The sequence below is a fragment of the Syngnathoides biaculeatus genome, chromosome 9 (assembly GCF_019802595.1).
Source record: "Syngnathoides biaculeatus isolate LvHL_M chromosome 9, ASM1980259v1, whole genome shotgun sequence".
NCBI lineage: Eukaryota > Metazoa > Chordata > Actinopteri > Syngnathiformes > Syngnathidae > Syngnathoides > Syngnathoides biaculeatus.
In genome coordinates, this window is record NC_084648.1 from 18,620,001 (window position 1) to 18,646,788 (window position 26,788).

The 26,788-nt window shown below is 43.9% G+C and overlaps 2 protein-coding genes across 4 annotated transcripts in view; both read right to left on the reverse strand.

Annotated features, from left to right (window-relative positions):
- The window catches only part of misp3 (MISP family member 3), a 19,176-nt gene extending 15,162 nt beyond the window's left edge, over nt 1-4,014 (reverse strand). Inside the window, exon 1 of the mRNA XM_061831114.1 lies at nt 3,954-4,014. The gene's annotated coding sequence lies outside the window, so the exon portion shown is untranslated. The remainder of the gene's footprint in view (nt 1-3,953) is intronic.
- A 458-nt stretch (nt 4,015-4,472) lies between these two features.
- palm3 (paralemmin 3) overlaps nt 4,473-26,788 on the reverse strand; it is a 35,425-nt gene continuing 13,109 nt past the window's right edge. For 2 of the 3 annotated variants that reach the window (XM_061829737.1, XM_061829738.1), the window contains exons 2-7: nt 17,436-17,488; nt 16,029-16,109; nt 12,318-12,433; nt 10,437-10,503; nt 8,067-8,097; nt 4,473-6,245 (exon numbers count right to left, since the gene is read on the reverse strand). In XM_061829737.1, coding sequence (XP_061685721.1) covers nt 5,389-6,245; nt 8,067-8,097; nt 10,437-10,503; nt 12,318-12,433; nt 16,029-16,109; nt 17,436-17,480 — 1,197 coding nt within the window. In that variant the 5' untranslated portion in view covers nt 17,481-17,488 and the 3' untranslated portion in view covers nt 4,473-5,388. The remainder of the gene's footprint in view (nt 6,246-8,066; nt 8,098-10,436; nt 10,504-12,317; nt 12,434-16,028; nt 16,110-17,435; nt 17,489-26,788) is intronic. The other variant, XM_061829739.1, reaches the window with a different exon arrangement.

The following is a 26,788-nucleotide window of genomic DNA, read 5'->3' on the forward strand; positions in this document are numbered from 1 at the left end:
GCATGGATGAATGAAGATTTGTTTCTATTCCGTTATAAAGTCAGGACCGTAGACCGTGACCTCCTCGGCCGGCTTCCTGTCACAAAGCGCTTTGGTGTGATCCATCCAGACGGGCTCGCGCAAGCCCAGACACTTGGCCTGAGCCGCAAATTCCTCCTTCTCGCTCTGCACCAGCTCTCGCCTCTTGCTCACCAGATAGAGGTCGTTGCTGGGCAGGCCTTCCACCTTGAAGGTGAACAGCAGGCAGTCCGGACAGGAAGTGGCGTGTAAGGTCCCCGTCATGCCGACGCCCATGGCGCTCAGGGAAATGACGTTTCCCTTCAAGGTGACGTTGAGGCGGTAATACTTGCACGCGTCTCCGAAGCGGTTGGCTTGGACGCAGGTGAAGTCGTAGGCGTGGAAAGTGATGCTGTCTCTCTCCTTGAGGAGGGCTTCGTCCGGCTCGCCGGTCATGCTGGCGGCGACCACGGCCCAGCTCCCCTCCGCGTGTCCGACGGTCATGCCGACCAGCGGCCGGATCAGCTCGTCGCAGGTCGGGGGAGCGCCAAGGCCGCCGCGCAGCGAGCCGAGCAAGACGACGCAGCACGCCAACAGAATCATCCTGGGATCTTTTGCGCTGACTTGGAAGGAGGCGCCCAACGCCGACGCTTTTTATAGTCCCGGTTTCACAACGCAGCAGTTGAATGATTCACAGAAATCCAATAGAGCGCCTCAAACTTTTTGGGTCCAGGGAGCCCAGGCTTGAGAGCTGAGCGCTGGACGGCGGCGGTCGCGACTCACTTCGCCGGCAGCGGAAATGAGCTTCAACGTGTTTATTGCCCAAGTAATCATGAAACAAAAACAAATCTCCCTTGTTTTTTTCAATTTTATTTGAAAGCAACCGATGATCTTTGCCTTTCAGTCCACTTTTCTAATGCTCATGCTAATTAGCTATGCGATACCCTGGGGGTGGGGCTCAGGTTCATAGAAGCAGCCATTTTGGAAGTGTGGAAAAAGTAAAAAGTTCATCTGATTTGTCTTAAGTGCTATTTTTAAATGTTCTAAACAGTATTTGTAGTATGCTCCTGTTTTTTTTTCCAGTCCAGCATGATCCAAATTATGATACAGTGTGCCTTTGCGCATTCCCGGTTCCCGCATATTCACAAATTTCGGTCAACAAGTGTGTTAGTTTTTTTATTTACCGTATTTTTATGCTTTTAGAGGTCCTAAATTCGCTTCTACAAGTGCACACAAAGTTCCAACATTGCAAATGTTGTATGACTTGTCCAGTAAAGGTACACATACACAGGCTGGTTACAGTATTTGCCCGCGTGCCAGCAATTGTTTTAACGTGGACGTAAGCTACCACGGGATGGCGCTCACGAGGCAGTGAGGAACAATTGCATTTCCCACCCGTAAGCAGAAGAAGCTCACAATGGGCGACGGCGTCGAAACTAAAATCGTCACACCGCAACAAACAGAATAGCATAACTAGCAAATCATAAAACGGATAAAAGAATGGCTCAGGAAATAATTGACACAAAACATCCACTTTTAATGCTATTTATGCACTGAAAATACCTTTTAAAGTGCACGTTTTGTGTCAGTTATTTCGTGAGTCATTCTTGTATTATTTTGCTCGTTGTGCTATGGTGTGATAATTTGTTGCAATGCGACACCGTGAGTGTGTACATCATTGTCAGCGAAGGCCAACGTCACGTCCTTCTGCTTACAGATGTGAAATGCAATCGATCCTCACTGCGTCGTGAGCGCCATCATATGGTAGCTTTTATCCACACTGGCGTACATGCTAGCAGTGTAACGGGTGTGCTCAAATGTTCTACGTTGGTCAAGTCACACAACGAATTTAAACCTTTTAAGTGCAGCTTATGGTTGCAAAAATATGGTATGCATTATACATAGGTATATTCATACTGGAGGCATTATTCACGGATTTTCATTGGTCCCACGTAACCACTGCAATAAACGGGGGAACGCTACATTTTGACCTGGGGGCAAGGGCCCTCAAGTTTTTAATCAGGTGAACTTTAGCAATGACAAAAGACACGAATGCAGAGTGGGCATCAACAGTTTTATTGCGTCACTCAGGCCTCCTGACAAAGCTCCTTGGTGGGATCCAACCAGATGGGCTGGGGCAAGCCCAAACACTTGGCCTGAGCGATGAACTCCGCCTTCTCGCCGTCGTCCAACTCTCGCTTCTTGCTCACCAGGTAGAGGTCGACGGTGGTGTGGCTCAGCGACTGCACGTCGAAGCGGAACAGCAGGCAGTCCGCGCAGGAAGTATGGTGGAAGGTGGCCGTGAAGAGGTAGTTCCCCCCCCTCAGGGTCATGACGTGGCCCTGCCTGGTGGCGTTGAGCCGGAACGAATTACACTTGTCGCCCACGCGGTTACGTTGAATGAAGGTAGACTGGGACGAGACGAACGCAATGCTGTCTCTGGTCTTCAGCACGTCTTCGTCCACCGATCGGTTCAAACTGCCGGCGATCAGGGCCCAGGTTCCCTCCAGGTGGTCGGGAGTCACGTCCACCAGAGGCCTGATCAGTTGTTCGCAGGCCAGAGGGGCGCCGGCGGCGCCCGGCAGCAAGCAGACCGCGACGACCGTGCACGCCAGGAGAATCATGGCAAGGCGTTTGGCTGCAGGAAGTTCAGGATGCGGACGAGCGTCTTGGCAGCGCGGTGATGTGCGCACGACGGAACCTCGTGGCGGCTTTTATAAGGCCGGCGTCCAGTTCCGCAGTTCAGACAGGACGCAGACAGACAAAGTCCCAATCGCAGAATGATTCACAGAAATCAAACAAGAGGACGATGACAAACGTAAAACAAATACGGACGGGTCCTTTTCAAAGTCGTATTAAGTTCCCAAATATTTACTGCAGGTTGTACGAGCGTTGGCCTCGCAGTTCTGGAGGACTGGGGGTTCAAATCCCGCCCCCGCCTGTGTGGACTTTGAACGTTCTCACTGCGGCTGCGCGCGTCGTTCTCCGGGCACCCCGTTTCCCCTTTCGGCTGGCAAATCTTTTTTTTTTTGTTTTTTTTTTTGGGGGGGTTTACCTCGCCTCCTGCCCGATGACAACTGGGATCGGCCCCTGCACTACCGCGACTCTCGTGAGGATAAGCGTGTGCGGAAAATCCATGGGATGGATATCTACTGGAGCTTTGAATGTCCAAATAAGACTTGACGGATGAAATTTGTGTCCTGGGTGCAACTATTTTACATCAGTGGTTTTCAAACATTTTACACAAAAGCACGGAAAAAAAAAATAAAACAGAGCTCAACAAGTACCACTATTATAATAAACAAATTTGTAGCATACCAGGGGTATGCAGCACAAGGTGGGGCTAAATTTTTGGGGTGTGGAATTGCATATTGCTCGTCTAAATTTAAGATAATAAAAGATTTGAACATTTTGAGCGAAAGCAAGCAGTTACAATTTAAACAATTAGCCAATTATGAAATGTGGATATAAGCATTCATGACTATATACTTTTGTTATAGCGACCCCAAAAAATTTAGTGCAACACTGTGACGTTCAAAGGAAATCATTGAAGCCATTGTCAGTGTAACAACCAAGGTAAATCTGTCACGTAACGCACTGCGGGTGAGCAAAATGCATCTTTTGAACAATTTAAAATTAACATTACTTTATGATGAGGTGGACAAAGCTGTGAATATTCAACAGCAACATAACGTTACTTTTGGGTTCGCTTTTATGTTGCGATTTCATGACAAATAAGCCGTGCAAAGCGCTTTTTTTGACCGTCTTCCTGACGTGGAAATCAATGTAAAGGTTACTAAAGGTCAGCAAACCACGTGGCGCCCATTGGGTCGCAGGTTAGATCGCATGCAAGATTCCGGTGACCTTCCAACCAATAAACTTTGTTCCAGTGTTACAGAAACGTTCTTCAAACAGGCACACAAGAGAAAGAAGTTGGTGGTGAAATAAGCACTCACCCTTTTATTTACGATGACCGTTCTTGGAGCAGCTCGCAAGTCCGCTTTCTGTGCAACTGCTTTTTCGTCAGTCAGCCATATTTCTCCAAATTCCAGATATCCGGTTCCGTGGATTTTCCTCCGGGAACAATTATCCATCTGTCTTTCCATCCATCCAACAATCACACACAAAAAAAAAAAAAAGCTCAAGAAAAAGCAAAGCGCACAAGATCACATGACAGTGGTACATCTTGGGGAAGGAATTTTCCGGAAAATCGGGTTCCGTTGAAGCTCCAAACTGAAAGAAAGAAAACGCTCATCGCTAACTTTTCGATACACATTTCAAAATGTTGACAAAACGTGCAACATTTGTCCAAAGTCTGCTCACATGACGACGTGTGGCGTGTTTTAAAAGACTGCTTATCGGGTTACGTCAAGAGATTAGGGCGAGAGCACATTCTTCATACAATCGGGTCAATATGACAAAAATTGTCATTCACGGGGAGGCCGAAACGTCGCGCTGAACTGCACCCAACAAAACTCGTTAAATATCACTTTAATAAGTTTCATCCAGTCATTTCTAAACTTTTTTGACAACTCCTGTTATGCGCGTACAGAGCTCCGGTTAAATACAAAATTCAAACTTTAGTAAAAATGTGTTAAAATAAGATATTGACCCAGAGGAATGTCAGTCAGAACCAGTGCACACTTTTTCTGGTTTGCATAATTGGGACAAATATATGCAAACTGCATTCGCAAAACCCAAATTAAAATGGAACCTAAAGTAGCTGAAAATATAATAAAAAGCCATCCAGAAAGTCCCAAATCTGCATAATAACTCAGTTCTTGCATTTACCCTAAAATGATGAATTTATTGGGCAATAAAGCCATTTTCATCTTTAATGCATTAAAATGTTTTGGAGCTTATTTTGATCACAGGAATGGTAATTATGTTCCAATAAAGCATTTTTCGTCCTAATGCATTAAAATGTTTTTGGTTGAGTTTATTTCGATGATGCAAATACAGACATTATGAAATAAACAGGCGGTAAAATAAAGAACTCATGCAGTGTGCAGATAAAAAAAAAAAAGAAAATTGTGAGGATGCGGAAAATGCAGAAAAAAAATAAAAACGCAACACTTTTTTTTTCTGTTCCCATTTAGCATGAAATTAAGTTGCTTCTCTGTTTTCTGTCAATTATATATATATAACAAAAACCTCACATAATCTATTTAAAATGTAGTGTGTGTATATATATTACACAGTTTATGCCATTAAAAAACATGAATTAGGCACTGAATTAAAACTTTGGTTTCAATGACCGCTGATTAAATGTGGTGAGTGCGACAGAATTTCGTGAACTTCGGGGCTACCGCGATCCAATCAACAGCAACAAAGTCTTCAAAGTCACTGGAGAGCAAAACCGAATGCGTCGCGTAAACACTTTTGTTGCGTTTACATGAGCGAGCAGCACTGGCAGATTTTCATCTTGGCTTTTTTATCGTCGTCGTCGTCGGCGGCGGCGGCTTCGTCGTGTGCGTCGGGGGCTTTGGCCCCCTCCAGGAGGGGCTCCTCCTCGCCGCCTCGCGCCTCAGTCCTGTGATTCTCCAGGGGGACTTCCTGGAACTGAGGGGGCGTGGCCACCGCGTCGCCTTGGGCTTTTGAGGCGGCGTCGGTGGGGTCTGACGCTGGCGCGACGGCTTCTTCCTCTTCCTCCTCCTCCTCCTCCTCCTCCTCCTCCTCCTCTTCTTGGGCTTGCGGTGCCTCTGGAGGAGGACAGGAGGGTTGTGATTGGGAGCAGGCCGGCACCTGAGCCGCCGGCGCCACTCCCACGGGCTCGGCCGTCGAGGCTGGAGCTTCCACTTTGATGTCCTCGTCTTCGGTCTCCTGGCGCGTACTCCCCGCCGGCTCCTCCGCCGCACTCGTCTGGCTCGCCGCCGACTCCGTGGAAGCTCCCGAAGCCGTTCGCGCCTCCTCCGCAGTCACTCCTCCGTCTGCGGTGGACTCGCGATGCTCTCGGGCCGCAACTTCTCCCTCACCGTCCGTGACGAGGACGCGCTGGGCCCGCATGACCGTCATCCCTTGGGTCACCTCCGTGCAGCTCAGATGGCAAACGCGCTGGCCGCGCTTCTCGAACGCGGCGCTCTCGCTCGGTCCGTTTGCGGCGACGGGCTTCTCCGAAGCGTCATCGCCGTGTTGTGTGAGGCCCGATTTCAAGTCCCCTTCGCCGTTGATCAGAACGGGCGAGCCTTCACGCCGCGTTGGCGTCCGGAGCACCTTCGCGTCATCCTCGACTACCCCTGAAGACAGGACTTCCATTAATGTGCCTTCCCATTGAAGGATTTGTTGTAAAAGCAACGCAGTTAATCAGCAGAACATGTCGAGTGGCAGTCGAGCAGCAACGTTCTTTGATTACAATTAAAAGCTGTTTTGCCACAACAGCAAGGCAGTAATCACAACTCATTTCAGGATTAATTAAGAAGGCTAAAAACATGTACAGCAGTACCTTGATTTACAAGTGGCCTCACTGTTAATTTTTTTTTTCATTTGTTTTGTGGGCTAAGTGAGCTTTTTTCAAGATCATGATGTTTACGATATTCTCCTTTGCTTTGTGCAAGTGTATTTATGCATGTTTTTTTTATTAATGGTTCTTGAAAAAAAAAAAAAAAAAAAAGATGTCCAGTGTGCTTGCTTCAAGCTGTTTATTGACACTTTTATTATTTTATCTGTCCTGTTTGGCTGTTAGGTCAAGCACAATAGAGAATCTGCATCCTTGCTTGCTGACGGGTGGGGGTGGGGGTCATTTTTGGTGAGTGTGGTAAGGAAATAAAGAAATGGGTCCAAGCAGATTGGAACAGCTGGCAGAAGGTGTTTGGTGTGTTATGTGACAGAAGAGTCCCCGCTAGGATGAAGGGAAAAGTGTATAAAACAGTGGTGAGGCTGACTATGATGGACAGATTAGAGACGGTGGCACTGAAGAAGCGACAGGAAGCAGAACTGGAGGTGGCAAAAACGAAGATGTTGAGGTTCTCGCTCAGAGTGAGCAGGTTGGATGGGATTAGAAATGAGGTCATTAGAGGGACACCCAAAGCTGGATGTTTTGGAGAGAAGGTTCGAGAGTGCAGACTTCGATGGTTTGGACACGTCCAGAGGCGAGAGAGTGAGTATAATTAGTAGAAGGGTGCTGAGGATGGAGCTGCCAAGGAAGGAAGAGCGAGAGGAAGACCAAAGAGAAGGTTCTTGGATGTGGTGAGGGGAAGACATGAGGACTGCGGGGGTTAAGAGGGGAAGATGCACGAGATAGACTTAAGACGGGAAAAGATGACACGCTGTGGCGACCCCTAACGGGACAAGCCGAAAGGAAAAGAAGAAGTTATTTTAGGAGGAAATGGTGGCTCTTTACTGATGACTGTTGGACAAATATATTTGGAATTTCTGATAGGTTTTTATAGCCATTGTTATAGGCTTTTGCTTTTATAATAAAAATGATTCCGCCCCCCCCAAAAAAATTTCAACAGTTACTTTGAAGTTCGTCACTGTTTCGGTACGAGAAAATATTGGGAGAGAGGAACACTGAAAACTTGTTTTTTTTTTGGGGTTTGAAGGGGTAGTTACACCCATCCCAACAGGATGGACAGCAACTTCAGGGACATGCAATATGTTAATTATGCAGCAAACATCATATACATAATTAAAATGACTTGTTTGTTCAAATAACTCGTTTTGGACAGTACAAGCATTTATTTTCTTGATTTAACGTAATTTGAACCGATGATTCTCAACTGGCGAGTCACATCATGCAGCAAAAGGCAGGATGACACCACTTGAGAACCACCCATTGCGCTAATTTGTGTACAAATGTCCCACAAGATTTGTAAACAAATCAACATTCACCAGATTCCTGATTCAAAATGATGAGAAAGACATTTGTGGTTGGGAGATTTGGATTCATGTCACTCAAATTTCCCTTTCAACTGTTAGGAAAACATGCAATTCATGTGCTTAACTCAATTTAAAGGGGAACTTGAACTCGTCAAACTGTTAGAAATTGTCGAGGTGTTTTGAAATTAATACTTTTTCGGACGTGGGGGGCCAACTGTAATTTTGACATAAGAATGAATGCACCACCTTACCCACATCTCCTGCTTCCATGTCCTCGTCTTCCTGTTGGGGGAAAAAAGCAAATTCTTCAAGCGTTTTACTGCGATGGCAAAAGCGAGTCACAGACCGCAAAGTCAGAAGGGGTTTTGCCCTTTGTTGTTTCACGTATATGATTTCATAAAGCTTCATCATAAAGTTTAAAGAGGAAAGAAAGATTGGATGTTGCGCGACAAAGACCAGCCAGCTTTCAAGGCTATCAACGTTTGGAGCATGTGTGCGCTTATGTGACCTTTCACTTTTTACTTTTCTTTAAAGAGTAAAAGACCAGTTTATTATTAGTTTATTATCCAGTTTATCACAATATAATAAGCGAAGTCACTGCTGTCAATTCCACTCCGCGTACGCACAAAGAGATTTTCTTGCAGGATTTGTCGCTGGCGAACTGCTGTAAAGGTCACACGTTACAGACGCTTTCGTCTCGGCCTGCGTCGCTAATCAGAAATTTTTAATTTGATTTTGATAAGAGTCAAGCTGTGACAATGATTTTAAAGAGTTTAAAATGTGTGAATCATATTCAATGGGGCGGCACGGTGGATCAGCTGGATAGCGTTGGCCTCACAGTTCTGAGGTCCCGGGTTCAATCCCAGCCCCGCCTGTGTGGAGTTTGCATGTTCTCCCCGTTCCTACGTGGGTTTTCTCCGGGTGGGCACTCCGGTTTCCTCCCACATCCCCAAAAACATGCAACATTACTTGGACACTCTAAATTGCCCCGAGGTGCGATTGTGAGAGCGGCCGTTGTCTGTCTCCATGTGCCCTGCGATTGGCTGGACTGGCTCCAGCACTCCCTACGACGCTTGTGAGGATAAGTGGCTAAGAAAATGGATGAATGGAGATTCAATTTGGACTTGGCTGGAATTGAAGCCTTCAACTGTTTATGTAACTGCTTTGAAAAATGGTAATGTACAATCAATACATGGGGGCAAGGCACGATAATTACTCCCCCCCCCCATGTATAATCCTTGTAGCTTAAATATTAATGCACCTATTTATAGTTTTTTTTTCCCACGCCTGATCTTAACATTCATGTTCACTGAACACGAATTACATTTTGTGAGAGGCATAAAGTGTTATAGCTGCAAGCGGTTTATTTTATCAACATGAATTCAATTACTATCAACACAGCATCGCTGCGATTATAGTTAGCTTAACATACTCTTATTGCTAACATACAACAAGAAACAAAATGGAAGGGCTCATGGAAATTAGCTTTTGCTATTGCTGTAACTTTAAACAACTGTTACTTCACCACAAACTCAGCAGTAACGTGTAGGAATAGAACATACTAAAATATCGACAGGCAGGTTATGGATATGTATGGCGCCGCGAGGTGAAGGGACCAATTACCATGATTCCTCGCCTGGCCTACAGAGCGCACCTCGTTGCAACCTTCACCGAGCACATGTAAAGGAAATACCATTTGGTACATACATACGCCACAGCCGTGTAAAAGATGCAAGTGGCCACGTTAAAACCCACATTGAAACACGTGATATTTACAAAGAAAGACGGTACACAGAAAGAGTTTAACGCTAGTGCGGCGCTAACGCTAGCGACGCCCTAATGCTAACAGGGCCGATTAAAATAAAAAAACTTACTGGTAAATATCACTGAGACACGCCAGTAACACAGCAGCAACACGCTAGCGCAGCACTAACAGGGGCGGTAGAAGTCACTTCCTCGGCACATATATTCCACCGGTCTCATTCTTACCTTTTCTGCTTGAGTGCCCCCTTGCGGCTGTTACAAGAAATGCACAAATTACCGCATCACCCCATGAACGGCAGGGTTGAAAGCGTGTGAAAAAAGGCCGGAAATTACAGTATTACTACTTTGTCTCTATTTAGGCCCTACTGACGGCATTTTACGCTAAATTGTACGGCGGATGTTTATTCATTTTCCAAGTCACTTATCCTCACAAGGGTCACGGGAGCGCTGGAGCCTATCCCAGCTATCTTCTGGCGAAAGGCGGACTACACCCTGAACTGGTCGCCAGTCAGTCGTAGGGCGCATATCGACGACATCGCTGATTGGGAATCGAACCCGCGACGCCTGCGCCAAAGTCAGGCGTGTGTACCACTACACCATCAGTGACTACAGAGGACAGTAAAGGTCAAAAATCACCTGCGCAACTGCACTGTACAATATCAATGCAATAATCAAGGAAAGAGGAGTTGATAACGTTCATTGAGACACAAAGTTTAAAGTTACGAGCATGACGGCAAGAGGTAAAGTATTTGAGTCAATGTGAGAAAAGCCTCCAAAGCTCGTTTGGCACACATTCCGACGGCTTTAGTCGACGACGTAGGCGTGAGCGTGCGTGCGTGCATGTGTCCATTTCTCACCGCGTGGTCCTCGGCGATCTGTTCTTGTTCATCCTCCCCTGCAAACGGCGTGTTCTGTGAGCGCAACCTAACGTGACACCACACACGCACATTTAAAGTTATACTTTTTACAATAAATAAAAAACAACATCACATCGTCTTAATGGAGCGCTGGCTTATAAAAAGGAACATCATCATCTGTCATTGCCATGGCAACCCCGGACAAGAGCGACTCCTCACCAGAGCAGCTCATCAGGGGCGCTGTGGGAAATTATCACGTGGCATGCAATTTATCGACAAATTCATTTAAAAAAAATGTCTTTGTTCGTCGAGCTACGTCATTGACAGGCCGTTAAATGCTCATCTAGTCCCGCTTTCTCTTGCTCCAGGTCCACATTTGAGAGGAGATGGTGATTATTTTAGTCGTCCCACTTCTTGAGACATTTTCCATAAAAAGATATTAAGCAGACTGTGCTAACATCAATGCTTACGTGATTATATATTATTATGTTATACAGTAGCGTCATACGTGGTAGGGACTCAAACAATATCGATAGCAACAAAACTCTCTGAAGGTGATCTAGGCAACACTTTTGAAAAGCTTCTAAAAACATTGCAATGAAGAGAATAACGTTGCTGGTTAGATCAAAGCCACACTGGAGCTAGCTTTTTTTTTTTTTTTTAAATTTGATTTGATAGCGCAGCGAGGACAGCTCTGAAGTGTCATTCGTCCTCATAAAACAATGAATATTATGCTACATATTTATTATGAGACATAGGTGTGCAAACCTTGCTCAAACGTCCTTTCTAATATTTATTTTGAGACAGGATAGTTAATGTTGAGCATGTTTGTATTCTTTAGCCTCTGATAGTGAATTTCAAAAAGATGTGATAGCATGGCCTCTTTAAAGAGTAAAAGACCAGTTTATTATTAGTTTATTATCAGTTTATTGTCCACTTTATTATATTATTATGAACCTTATAGTCAATGTTGCAAAAGAATAGTTGATTAAAAGGCTGTGAATATTAGCCCAATAGCAGTTCTGTCGGAGTTATTTGTAATTTATCAACAGTATCAATAAAAAAATACCAAACATGCTTGGTAAAAATTGTGTTTTTGTTTTTTTTCCCTTGATGTCTATGTCATCATGCAGGTCACGTTAATTAATCCCAAACTGGACTTTTCTTATTTGTTGACTTTTTTTTCTTAAAAATGTTCAGATGCGACTTACACAACTAGGCCATTAGGTAAGTAATATGCGCAAACATAACAGGAGGGAATTTTTGTCAAAACTTTCCAAACGTTAAAAAAAAAAAAAAAAAAAAAAGACGATGTTATAATGTTAAATCGTTTGTTGTGTCCTGTCCGGCTGGGACATACACTTAAAGGGTTTCATTAACATTTTCTTACCCCAAAATATGAACTTAGGGCACAACTTTATAGGGTCAATTATACTTCATAGCAGCAGGTGGAGCCAGCGAGCAAATAACTAAAATAAAAATGAAAAAATAAAAAAACCCATCCTGACCATGATAGGAATGTCCACGCCTAAGTAATCTTAACCACTTTCTTTAGCATGTGACCTTTGTTGACCAAACACTCTTTCACAGACACGTCATTATTCAAGACATGTTTACATTCCCCAGAGGCAACATTTAAGATGACTTTGCAGTAATAACAATGTAATAACACCGCGAGAGACAGCTTGACAACGACGTCCCGTGCAGAAAAGTGTTCAGCAACAGAGTGAAAGCTCTTGCCAAAGCATGCATAATACACAACAACAGAAGAATTTACAAAGTGGGGGAGAAAAAGAAATGAAACAGGGGAGCAGGCCGGCATAAGTTATGCATGAGGTGTAAATTCCACAAGCGGTTGTCTGCCGGTGTGGCGGAGCTTGCCTGTGCTCTGCCACCTCCTGAGAGGCCCACGGAGGGGAGCGCCGGCTTTGGGAATCCAGGGAGGGTGGGCACGGAGGAGCTGCCTCCATCAACCACTGGTCCCTCAGAGACTTCCTCTGGAGAAACACAGAGCACAGGCGTACGCCGGACCAAAATAAGATACAACAGCCTTCAAAAGTACAAAGGTGCCCCATTTGGAAACGTTCCAGAGAAAAATGCGCCACGGAAACTTGCCGGTCTTCACGTGTAAAGTCAAGTCGGCTGCCTGAGAACATCGTTAAGCTACATTTTAAACACCGTCGGAAGATTATTTCTGTCTGTTTCACCCTTTTCCTTTAATAACACTTCCTTAAAAAAAATACAATAAAACCGACAGCTTCTATCAAAAAGCCGTTCGGGCCGTCTCCCGCAAAGAAAAACAAAACACTAGCAGCCACAAAACCCTTTTTGACTTCTAAGTTTTTTTTAACTTGTATGTAAATGAAACTGTTCTCACGTTCGTAAAATCAATTAACTTTCTATAGAGTACACAAAATTAAATCTCTACATATAACAAAAAGTTTGTGCTCGCACCAGCCCTCCCCCCTGACAAAAAAAAAAAATCCTTTGACGCCTAACAAAAACTAAAGTTTACCATGCGTTTTATACTTTTATGGCACTTAACAAGGGTAAAGTTTGACTGAAAACATCGCCCGTACAGTCAGCGAAGCTTTTGCGACGGCGAACGATTGCAAATTTGGTTTTAAACGTGGATCCAAACTGAATTTAAATCAGCACAATTGAACCCGGCGGTGCCGCTCTATTCGCCTGAGCACAAGTCTGCTCTTTGTTCTCCTTTCTAGTTCTAATTATCTACGATACATTCATCTTCATTATAGTTTCCTCACGCTGTTCGGCCCCCCCCCCCCCGCTGATTCCCTATCATCTTTTTCATAAATATCCCTACCTAACTCTGCATGCCTCCTCCTAAAATGAAAAAAAGTATTTCTGTTCCGAGGCGGTATTGCTTTGGCTCTTCTTGACGCCATTGAAAATGCGTATAACACGCCTATAAATGAGGATTCGTCTCCCAAGACAGATATTGTGTTATGTGCGTTGCAAACGACTTCAGCCATTTTTGCCACTGAGCAATCGGTATCGAAGCACTTCAGAGTACAGACATAATGGAACGTTTAAAGAAGGTCCGCCCTCCCCACGCCAAAACGATCTGCTGGCTAACTTTGGTCTTCATCCACTACTGCTTCTCACTCTCAGGACTAAAATGAGGTTGGCATCGGATCAGGAAACGACAAAAGTGCTTTCGTTTGAAGTCAACTAAAATCGTCTCTGCAGGCCATAAACAATGCAGCTTATTCGGGTGTAGCCAGGTAACAAAATTGAAACAGAAATGATGATGATGATAGCCATATTAGCATATCATGCTCTGCGGAATGAGTCACAAATAGAGGAGACAAAAGATCTCAAATCTCAGTGTGACTGAAACTCATCAGAAGTTTCTGACTTTTCTTTTCCCTCTCACAAGTTCTCGTGATGTGGTCTGTTGCAGAGTGCACGGAGATGAAGATGAGTTGCAGCCTGTTCACCTTCATTTAAGTGGCCTCTTTTATCTCCAAGCATCTGCTCCACTACGGCGCTTCTCCTCATCTCGGACCGATCTCGAAAATCCGACTCAACGTTTTGCCTTCGGGCAAATTCAGCGGGAATTTCAAAGTCAGCTTTTTGGAGGCCGCTTGAGCATTTTTGAAACAATTTCATTCCCAGGTCAGGTCGTCGCCATTAGAAAACGTTTATTAACTGTGCAGGCGACATTTTAAAGCTATAATCCGCAATGTCATAGTCCCCCCTAACGGTGGAATGGGGCATTACCACAAAGCGGAGGCTAAATGTTTGTCCGGCTTCCTCCTTCCAACCACAAAATGTGACCCCCCTTTCATTGCGGCTCAGCCCAGCTGACACATTTTAGAGCGCTACCAACCGGTGCTGGCCTCCGCCGGGGCCCTTTTCCGGGTGTGCCGTCCCACGTTTTAAACGGCGTGTTGCGCGGGATGTTCCGAGATATCGCCAGATGCATCCCATCGCCACGCACTTCCCTAAAATTATCCGATAGGTAGTTTATGGGAAAAAAAGTGCAGAAGCATTTCGGTGGATTAGAGAATCTTAGAAGAAAATAATTTATCTCCATTGCTCAAACAAATCACCCATCCGTCCATTTTTTTTTCGACCGCTTATCCTCACAATGTTTGCGGGGAGTGCTGGAGCCTATCCCGACTGTCAATAGGCAGTCGGCGGGGTACACCGTGAAATGGTCGCCAGCCAATCGAGACAAACAGCCGCACTCACAATCACACCCAGGGGCAATTTAGAGTGCCCAATTAATGTCATGGCATGTCATGTCATTATCCGAGCCGCTTATCCTCACAAGGTTCACGGGAAAGCTGGAGCCTATCCCAACTAGCTTCGAGCGAAAGTCAGACTACACCCTGAACTGGTCACCAAGTCAGTCGCAGGGCAGATATCGACACCATCACTGATTGGGAATTGATCCCGCGCTGCCCGCACAAAAGGCAGGCGGCGTGTGCCCCACTACTACACCACGTTGCATGTTTTTGGAATGTGGGAGGAAACCGGAGTGCGGTGCGGGGAGAACATGCAAACTCCACACAGGCGGGTCCAGAATCGAACCTGGGACCTCAGAACTGTGAGGCCAACACTTTACCAGCTGACCCACCGTGCCGCCCACTGCAAATCATATATTAGAGAAATTCTTTTAACAGAGCAAAACACCTTTAAATTCTTACCCATTTTCTATATTAAAATGATTATGTTTCACAATATTCAAAGTGCTTGAGATGCACCTTTAAAGCGGACAATAAATTGACGCTAAGTGCCGCAGATTTCACAGTGACGCATGATGTTTTTCCCGCGTGCATCTGAAATGTGAAAATCTCGACTGTCCTGAGGTTTCCAAAAAGTCAGCCCACTGTTCTTGGCAACCTCCGTTTAACTATAACAGGCACAAAACTCATCTCTGTCTTCTCCTGCCGCAGAGAACAAGCGTCTTTCTGTTACCTCGCCTGCCCCCCCTTCAGCTGGCTGCAAACAGAGTACCTCCAAACATTCAAAGTTTTTTTTTTTTTTTTTTAAGGCAATCAGCTGACATTAACAGTGACAGATTTAGCGGAAGGCAAAAAAAAAAAAAAAAACAACGACCCATCGACAAATTCTGCCTCTTGTGACTGCAGCACTGCCGTTAACGCTAATGCTGCGAGCTGTCTCAAATGTAGGAAGTATTAGCTCATTAAAAATGAAAGCAAGCTTCAACTTAGTTTTACGGCTACAATAATGAACGTCAACAAGCTAGCGGACGGACGTAAATAATGTGAACCGAAGTCGTATACCTGCATACACAAAAACAAATGCTACACACACAAAAAATAAGCGATTTTTCAAGGATGTGCTCCAAGGCAACGCGCCAACACGTTGGAGTGGGAGGTGGGAACGGCAGCGTGGAAATGATGTGAAAACAATGGCGGTGCTCCGTGATTCGCACTGCGTGGAAACACGGCCGTGAGAACTGAGAGCTTCGCCGTGGGGGAAAAGGAAATGGACAAGGGAGACCGTCTTCTCTCTCACAAGCCTGAATGAGTCCAATGAGAAAAGCGTGCGCGCGAGAGGCCGGACATGAAATAAGACGTGGCTCCGGCGTCGGACCTTGAGCTGCTGAAGTCTGAGTTTTTCATCTTCCATCTCTCTCTTGGCTCGCTCCTGCTCCTCCTGCAGCCGCCGCTTCTCCTGCAAGACGGCACGTAGGCCGGACAGAAATTAAATTCGAGCACTAATTGAGCAGCCAAATTGAGTGACTCATTGATTCTTTTTTTTCTACTCGTGTGTGGAATTGATTCATGGTGTCTCGACGCAATCGAGGCACAACTGCGTGCACTACTTGGCTCCGGCCAGCAGAGGCGCTGTTGATTCAGTGGCAATTAATTGCTGTCAAAAGAAGCACAAGTCGAGCGGCGTTTGCGCTCCGGCTCAACTCCTCACAGCAAGTGTCGACGTTATTTTGCTCGTGACGGCATAACTAAGGGAACTTCTTCTGGCAGTCTTATACTAATTAATACAAGAATGAAAATGAAACAGAAGTTCAAAGAGGTTGTTGCTTGGTGCAATCTCCCCCCCCCCCCCCCCCCCATGACCTACCGACTTCAGTGGACAAATTTTATGGACGCCATTCACGTTTGGGCCACGCCTGACTTTAGGACCCATGCGAGCAACTTATTTGGTGCAGTTCACGAGGGCTGTGGTCCCAAATCTTTTCTACACCACAGTCGGGTTTCATGGAAAGACAAATATTGTGACAAACTGTCGTAGGTGCTGCGCAAACCGCAAAGCTGAAGCACCCGCAGAGCCCACCGGTCCCGTCGGTGGTCCCAGCTAGTGAGTTGCGCTTTTTGCAGGGAACTTTCTTATGGGTCAGAGCCCCCTTTCACATAAAGCCCATCTTAATGGGCCAAACAATCAAACACTTGAGGAATTGTGCTTCACGATGGTAGTATGTCACCAAAGGATGTTTGGCAACTAAGCGTACAAATGTAAATGTACATATAAATTGGGGAAGGTGAGCGATCCAATCAGAGCAAAGCTTCTTTAAATGTCCCATATTAATCCCAGGGGGCAAAGACGATCTACAATTGTTTCAAAAAGGACATTTTGGGCATTTGTAACCCAAATTTTCTGTCAAACTTAAATAAACAACAAAAAAATTATCAATTAAAAAAAACGGAACGGGACCTTTAATAATGTTAAATGTAACTTCAAATATTGTCTGTACACTTAATAAAGGTTATGATGATTTGAATGTGTTAAATGAATTCATTTGACATTACTGCCTATCAAATATTTGGATTGTTTTTTTGTTTTTTTTTTAGAACTCAGCCACCAGCACATGACAGACCGTATTGGACATTGAAAGTTCCACTGAGTTTCTATCACGGCCGCGCTTGATCCAAATATCAACAACACTCCAGCCCATAATGCTCAGTGCAGCCTGGTGTTGTTTTGCACACTTTTTGAATTATGCATGAGCAACAAACACGTTTATTTCCTCTGTGGACTCACAGCGATGGCCTCCAGTCGCTGTTGGTACTTCACCGCCTCGTCCATGCTGGCACCTGCAATACAGACAAAGACAATGGAAAAAGTTGAAAGGCCACAAGCATGTACGATATCATCTCGAGGTCAACTGCATTCACTGGCTCGAGAAAATTGAACTTTTGTTCGTTTTTGTCAGCAACTGTATTTTGTAGATTTGTCTGCAGTCATGTGCGTGTGTGCACCAAAAATCATCGCCATCTGATGACATTGGACTAAAAATGCAAGTTTATAAGTTCATTAAGGTGACATGTTATTTACCCTTGGTTGCATGAACACCCCCCCCCCCCCCACCCCGATGAGCTTTTTCCATCATGACAGTCTTGGGCTACTCCAAGCAAATTTGTACAGTAAATATCTGTTCACCAGCAACTGTGGCCGAATGTGACAATATTTGACCTTTTCCAAAACTCGAGTTTTAAAACCTACAAGGATAAAATTTACATTTCTTTTTTTGTTAAAGAGCTTCCAGGATAAAATATACAGTTCCTTTTTCTTCAAAGAACCATTTCCTGAGGGTTACGAATGCTTAATATTCTTGGCATATAATGGTCAACAGTTATTTTCCTGTAAATGTCATTCCTGCAAGGTTTGTTCAATGTCCTGTACGAAACAAAAGATTACAGCTTTCCTAAGGCCAAGTTTTGGTGAAAAAAAAAAAAAATAATTACTGCCACTAAATACTTCGATAAGAGTTGAGAAAGAAATTGCAAAGTTAATACATGCACCACAGCAACCAAGAAAGCATAATTTGCATATAACCTTATAAACACTCCTGAGTTTAAGGAAACCCGCTATCAAGCAATCTCCACCCACTCACACAACCCTGACCGCCCATTATCACATCCAGGAATTGCAGAAATGCCAAACTCATCCCTCATCTTCACAGTGTTGTTTGTCTCACAACTGAAATAAGAAAAAAAATTATTGAAGTTGGAGTGTCATTTCTTTGAATAAGAAGGGGGGGGTGTAAAAATCAGTAGTTTGCTTAAAGAATTCTGCTGTGGAAATTTGACCATTGATGACAAACGGGACTGCACTACTTGGCTACAACCAGCAGAGGTGCTGTTGATTCCGTTTCATCTAGTTTGGTGTCTACAGCAGGGGTGCTCAATACGTCAATCGCAATCGACCAGTCGATCGAGAGACAGTCTTGGTCGTTCGCGGGACGGCGTGCCCAAAAAAAAAAAAAAAAAGTAGATGTCAGCCAATTTTCCCTCTAAACTGCACGCGTGCACAATTGTGCACCGCTGATGCAGTCTCTTCACAGATATTCTGCATTGCGCGCAAAAAAAAAAAAAAAAATCATGCAATGCAAATTGAAAGTATAACATTCAGCTATTCTGTTTGTGGCATTTTGCAATGTGATTCAATGAGTGAGGGATGACTGGTTGTTCCATCCAATGGCACAATTCACATACATACTGTAAAAAAATTAAAAAGAAGCCACTGGTTTCTTTTAGGCAGCACACGGAAGTTTCTCTAACAACGACCGCTACTCCGCCACACTCTCTTTTTCCTAGTTCTCCTTACATCCGCCCTCCATCCCCGCTCTTAAAAACGTATACTCATAATTACAAATGTTACAGTACTTACGCAGCCCATCAATGTGTTTTATAATGACAGCGTCCACAACCGGTGCTTTAGTTTGCAACGCAGTCTGGGCAACGTAGAGCAAAGACGAGCTAGACATACTGCTTATATTTACTTTCGATATTAATGGAGAAAGTTAAAAAGGAAATGCTCTTGTTTTAAGATGCAATGACTGTCGAAGTATGTGAATAATCGAAGAAAAAAAAATGGTGAAACTGGATGAGATTTTCTCTTTTCCGAGTGGGAAAGGTCTGGTCTCAAGCCAAAGTAGAAAGAGCAGGATGAGATGGTGTAAATTTTAAAATTCCACCTTGGCACGGCCTGATCCAGGATGAAAGCACAGACAATACAGTGCACAAAAAGAGAATTCTGCATTTTAAATATAGGAGGCAACATAATATTAACCTTAAAACGGTTCGGGAGCATCATCATCAATCCCCCCCACGGTCTACGGAATGATTACAGTTTGATGTATGGGACGTTCAACTAACTAAGTCTGTGCAATGTTTGGAAACTCATTAATTCAAGGTTTTTTATCTTAATAGTACACCGTTCAAAACACCACAAGGGATTCTCTGATAGTTTCTACTTTGAGTCTGCTTTCTTGTTCTATACTCTTCAGATTGGTGAGGAATAAGTGTTGCAGATCCAAAGCGGTAAATCTTCCTTCTTTCTTTCTTGTTTCAGGAAAAATGTCTTTTCATGGCCTTAGGGTTAGTTATCAAAGTGAGAAATGCATCCAAGAAAGCGCCTGAAGGAGTCCTGCAGTCCCCTGCGGCTGTTGAGTGAGAGATATCGATGTATGTTCAGTATATCGGAGAGCAAGCACACAATGATCAAATACGAATAATAGGAGGGAAAACCTACTGAATAGGGCAAGCGCAAGATGGAGAATGACAGTATAATAAACAATGCACACAACAAAGGAAGGAGAAACATTCTCATATCGCTGATGTTCTGGTCTCAATGACTGGAGGTGGCAGCTTACACTGTAAGACTCCTTAGGGACCAGAATCCTCCATCTTAACGGGGTTCCAGATGAGGAAATAGCAGGCAGAGATAAACAAGCGGAGCCAATTGGCAGCTTTGATGAAGCGATACTGAGGAGCTCCCCGAAGACAAACACGGACTCTGATAATTAGATGCAATACGGGAGAAACGAGCTGACACAGTCAAAATGTTTCAGAGTGGGGAAGTTGAGATGGTCAGAGAGAGAACATGAAGGGAAATGGGGTGATGTTAGCTTAAGTCTGATTCTCCTAAGATCCTCATCATTAAGAGTTAAGTTGCAGTCAATCAGCTGCTAGCTTTCTGCTGGTTCAGGAGTTCAGAAAGTTCTCAAAAGAGCAGGGTTATGACTTTACAGCTGTACATAAAAGCTGTGATCACCGTACACCACTGTTGCTAGCGGGTCACTAAGGTATAAATACGGGACTGCGGGAAGAAGATCACAGCGCTTTCCTGGTCCAGGGTCATGTAAAGGTAAAGTAAAAACATTTGTCAGAGCGAACAAACACTGATAAAAAGTATTTCCCATTCCAAAATAAACGGGAAATTGAGGTCAGTGGGGCTCTAGATATGCTTTTCCTCAACTTGGAAAAACACTTTAGCGTATCAGCAGGTTTAAGGAAGATTTTTTTTTTTTTTTTTAAACTTTCAGAACACTTGCATTTTAAAACATCTCCTTCATTAAATATGACCCAGAAGAGTAGGCAATAGGGCCTCAATATTAGATAACCATATTTCAAGAAAGGTTGCATTAAACTCATATATTTGAAGAAAATATTACAAAGCGATTGCAAGTAGCAGACTTCATTCCTTCAATCTACCTTCTCTCTACTCAACAAAATGAAAAAGTTTGTTGTTTTGATACATTGTGACAGTCTTTTTCTACAGTTTCTCGCCGTAAAGATATAGAAAGAGTTGATTGAGGAAAATCAGTCCACCATGTGGATTAAAATTAAAAAAGTATTCATAATATATACGCTTTCAATGACTACACTGGGGAACACAAGTTTTATTGCATTAGGTCCGACGGCTGTTCTTAAACAAAATTTCCCCCATGGAATCCAAAATGGAACTCAGTTTCTCTCTGTCGTGTCAAGTTTTCGAAGTAAGGAACTCGCTTTGTGAAAGTGAAAAACAACATACTTGATTTATGAAACACTATACTACTATATATGAAATATGAAGCAAACTGTTATGACTGCAATGATTATTCAAAGAATATGGCACAAATCCTCTTAGCTTTATGTTTACAGATGTTGATCGTACTGACCAATCTTCACCCAAACCGTTTCTGGTGGCTGTTTTGGAGTTTCGAGAAACAAGTTTGGCTTCGCAGCAGTCGAAACAAGTGTGCCATTAAACGGGAATTTTTTTTCATTCATTAATTAGAGCCTGTTAAATATGTGACTGTGAATTTACTCACAACGCCTACCATCAACAGCCTTGTGGAATGATGTGTCCCGGATTTATGGCAAATTACAGTCTCATTAAAACCACACCTGTGTAAAACGATGTAGCCCTATACTCTCCGAGCTTCTGGGTCTGACACCGTATTTTATTTTGTAAGGTTTTCCCTTAGCGAAAGTGGCTAACCTGGCAGTTGTCTGGATCCAGCTATCGATATCTATCACGCCTTCCGTCATTGCGGGGTTACAGGGCGCAAGACTTTGTATTATGATCATCCGATGCCTCTTAAACTTAAAGCAGCTGGTAATGTGTATTTTTTTTCCCGGTTTGAACGTTTGCAATATTTTTCAGACATGCAAGAAACCTTAAAAGGTAAGAATGTGAAAAACAACAACAGCCCAACCTGAAACATCTGTCCTTCCCTAATCAATGAGGCCATCATCATGACTTCATTGCGCACATTCTTCTTGTCCCGGCGCCAAAACTGTATATTTGCCTTGAGTGTAAGTGTGCTTGCTTATTTAAAGAGTGTGTATTTGCAGAGCGGTGGTGAGGGGGTGGGGCGGGGAATTCTATATCCTGGGCGTAGTGACATTGGCTCAGCGGGAACAGATGGAAGAACAGCAGGGTGTCAAGAATGAAAAACTTTTAAGATTTGTGTTAATATCAACTTTCCGCTCGCGGCCCTCAAATATATTTACATCGGAACAGAAAGATTCGTTCTTTCAGAAAATAGAAAGACCATCGCCACAAGTCGCACCAAAAAGAGCCTTTTAATATTTTCAAAACGAAGGAATGGCATTAAATCCGAACCCAGCAACAGCGGCAATCGGTATCATGCGTGTTTGGCCAAAGTCACTCGAGTGCCTCCTGCTGCTTGAAGAATGTCGAACGTTGTTGCTGAAGAACTTAAAGGTCTAACAGATGACATCAACTTGCTGTCGAGGAAGGGGCCGGTCGGGCACGAGGAATTCAAGTCATGAATGATAGAAATAGAGCAGTGCACTCAAACATGGGTGCAGTTGCATATCTTTGCGGTGAGGTTAGGGCACAGGGGCTTTTACGTGACTGGGAGGTTTGGAGCATGAAAACTGCTCGTCAGGCCATTTTCTGCTCTAGGCTTCACTGAGCTGGGATATCGGGTTGACAAAGCCTGGGTGACGCCGACTCAACATTCGCCAAACGGCTAAAGGGTGGTCCCGTGAAGAGGTGGATGAGACAAACCAACACTCGTCTCTCAACACTGATGATCAAATTGTAACAATCTGAAAAAGTCCCTCCAGGTCAGACTAGAAGGACAAAGTTGCTTAAAGTCTTGCGAGACACGGCGCAGTGGCAGTCAATGGAAAGGTCACCCAGTGACATTTTCCTTACGTGTGATGATGGAATTACCCAGTTCATCGCCTGCGGTGCATCCTTTATTCTTGTGCTCATAAATTTGGTTCCATATTCTACAAAATGAAGATAATTACCTTCAAATAATGAATGGAAGATGCGATTTATTTCGAGAAACGAAGCGTACCAAGCACGGATAGGCATACCAGTTTCAAAGCAATTGAGGCAAATTTGAGTGCACTCATTATCTTCCACCAGCAGGGGTGCTGTAGATTAAATCTGAACTAATTATATGAGGAGGACCATGAAATCAGCCAAGGTACTGCCTACCTATGGTAGTTTAAACCACATGACGTCCATGTGAGGGTCTGATAAGTCGAAGATCCAAAATAGCGGGAGCTAAATTGCGTGTTCATGCTCACAGATCGGGCGCTGTTAATGGCTGTGCGTGATATACAAAGATTGTGATGTTTTACTAAGAGCCTCCACAGCTTGCTCTAAATTGCCTTCCAGACACAAAATCAGCAATTCTAACTTGTATCAAGTTTGATGAATCAAATTGCTTGTTAAATTAATCTTTTTTTGTATAGATGCCTCACAGATTTGAATGGATGTTATGGGTTTGATACATAAACTTACACGTTTGTTTCTGTGAGAAATCAAGTTACAGTATCTCCGGTTTTTGCTCATGGAAACCTTCAGTAAATCATAATCATGATATGATAAGCAAATGATCATACTATTTGCTTTGTGCGTCCTTTTTGCTAGAGTTCGATTGACTTTTGTAAACATACAGTAAGAATTTAGATGATGAGCAAACATTACAGTCAGCTTCGAGAGACTATTTTCCCGGAATAATAATTTTTGGTTGTCGATCCTCATGCAATTAATTTACACTTTAATCATACAAGTATGAATGTATCGAGACATGCTATATTAATTGCCTTGTAATGAATTGAGTGAAGAAGAGAAGATCACAAACCATCTAGCAGGCATATTTATCAGCAACTGATCAGTACGAAAGTTGGTTATGTTCATCAGATAATGATCTGTCATTGCATAACTTTTTTGTAACTTCAAACTGCAATCATAAATTGTTACAAAAACTGTTATTGGTTCTTTGCACAAATGTGTTGTGTATGGTAAATGGCAAAATGAAATAAGTGCGGCCGACAAAAAAGGTGTCCCGTAATGCGTGGAGGGATGAGGTCTCGTAAGGCCAACTGTAGATTGCACACATCCTTCCATCCTTGTGTTTGGGAAGCGGAAGGGCACAAACACCGCCGTTCCTCCAGACGCTTGGCAACAAAGTGCAATCGCAGTGACCCTGATCCCTGAACCCGCACATACTCTGCTTTTGTTATTGTCCGTTGCCGAGGAAAAACCAGACTTGGACAGCCAAACGGCGACACGTGAGAGAGGCATGGAGGAATCAGAGGGCCAATCGCCGTCTACAGCTTCGACGTTATGGCAGGGGATCAAGAACTGTGATTTAGTGGTTTTTCATCAGGCTTGAGCAGAGAACGGTGAACCTCAGAACTGGGAGGCAGATGTGCTAACGAACAGGCTACCATGCTACCTAGAAATATTAATTTGAACGTGATGGGATAATCCCTCTGTTCTGAACTCCTGTCCAAACTGAGCCACTCCACTCGAGAGAAAATGAAACCAGAATTGGGTCACTTGTACTTGTAATTCTGTCATAATGTGTTCGTGCTGAGACAGGAAATGGTCCAAACTCCAATACGCAGTCCATCATACACTGTGTGATACTGTTCATGGAAGAGGGCCATGGACAACAGTAATGACAGCTGAAACAACTTTATTTGCACGACCGCTACGATGGCAAAGTGCAACCCTGAAAAAGGAGGCCTTATTTTCTGTTTCTTTCTTTTGTAAGATTCAGTTTGCAAAAAAACTTTTTTTTCCCCTGAAATTTTGCCCAAGTTTTTACACACCCGTGCGGAATTTAAGTACGCTGACTGAGCCATTGCAGTGTTACGGAATGCAGCATCTCCTATGATGAAACCTCATCGGTTCTTTGGGAGCATTTTTGAATGTTTTTGTGCTTAATCATTAAGTGTGATTGTTCAATAATCCACTATTTCATGAGTGCTAATTAGTTCAAACTTCTTTCTGTAGATAAAACTATAGCTATGCTGTATAAAATGTATTTTTGTCGATATTTTGGGTTGTCTGTATAATTTGGATTTACATTACCATCAATGGAAATATTGCTTTGGCTTTCATACAAAATGGTTTTTAGTCCATCTTTTGGAACTGAATAATCATGTTACACCATACGCAGAAGTCTTAAAAGTCTGCAGCTAAAACGAGCTTTTGGTATAAAATGTATTGCCACTTACATTTCCTACACTGCACAGTTGCAACCCTGCATATGTGAGCATGAAATGATTGACACAGCGCTTCATTCTTTCGATCGCCGTGACTGTCTCCATGTTGCCCTCGAAATAGCGCCCATGACGGGCACGTGTCTGATCATGAGCCATGTCAAAAGGTCCATCTGCCACCCACGTTGAAAACATGAAATGTGGAAGGATTTTGCTGAGGAAAATCAATTTCACAGCCTCTGAGCCGAGGACTCGATTTGAAGAGACAGCGTGATGAGGCTTTTGTATAAAGCGAGCCTGTCGGCCACGCATCAAATCAGCCAACGTATTAATACAGTCATCTGGGACGCATAGTCATGAACTATATTATATATATATATATACAGACACACACAGTATATATCTTCTTTTCCTTTCGGCTTGTCCCGTGAGGGGTCACCACAGTGTGTCATCTTTTTCCATCTAAGGCTATCTCGCGCATCTTCCTCTCTAACAGCCGCAGTCCTCATGTCTTCCCTCACCACATCCATCAACCTTTTCTTTGGTCTTCTTCTCTCTCTCTCGCTCTTTTGCCTGGCAGCTCCATCCTCAGAGTCTCTCGCCTCTGGACATGTCCAAACCATCGAAGTCTGCTCTCTCGAACCTTGTCTCCAAAACATCCATCTTTGGTTGTCCCTCTAATGATGTCTAATAATTTTAGAAACTTTGCCCTTCAACCTAGCAGAGACTCTTCTATCACATAGAACACCAGACACCTTCTGCCAACTGTTCCACCCCGCTTGGACCAGTTTCTTCACTTCCTTTCCACACTCACCATTGCTCTGGATTGTTGACCCCAAATATTTGAAGTCATCCACCCTCGCTATCTCTTCTCCCTGGAGCCTCACTCTTCCCCCTCTCATTCACGCACATATATTCCATTTTACTGTGGCTAATCTTCATTCCTCCTTTCCAGTGCATGCCTCCATCTTTCTAATTGTTCCTTCAGTTGCATCACAATAATATCTGTGAACATGATGGTCCAAGGGGATTCCAGTCTAACCTCGTCTGTCAGCCTATCCATTACTACCGCAAACAGGAAGGGGCTCAGAGCGGATCCCTGATGCAGTCCCACCCCTACCTTAAATTCTTCTGTCACACCTACTACACACCTCACCACTGTTCTGCTGCCCCCATACATGTCCTGTACTATACTAACATAATAATAGATTTATATATTTTAAAGGTGGGACTAGTTAGAGCAACAGCCTCACAGTTCCGAGTACCGGGGTTCAAATCCCAACCCTGCCTGTGTGGAGTATGCATGGTCTCCCCGTGCCTGCGCTTTCCTCCAACACCCCAAAAACAGATTCATTAGAGAGATTAAATTGCCTGTTGCTGTGATTGTGAGTGCGATGGGGTTGTTGGTGCCATGCAATTGGCTGACGACCAGTTCAGGGTGTACCCCGCCTCCTGCCCAAAGATAGCTGGGATAGGCTCCAGCACTCCCATGACCCTTGTGAGGATCAGCGGCTCAGATAATGGATGGATATATTTTAAATGATGTATTCTAGCATGCATAACATGCTGGATTACCTGTAAAAATCCCTGTGAAAAGTGTTGGATATGTTTGTCCAATTGTTACTT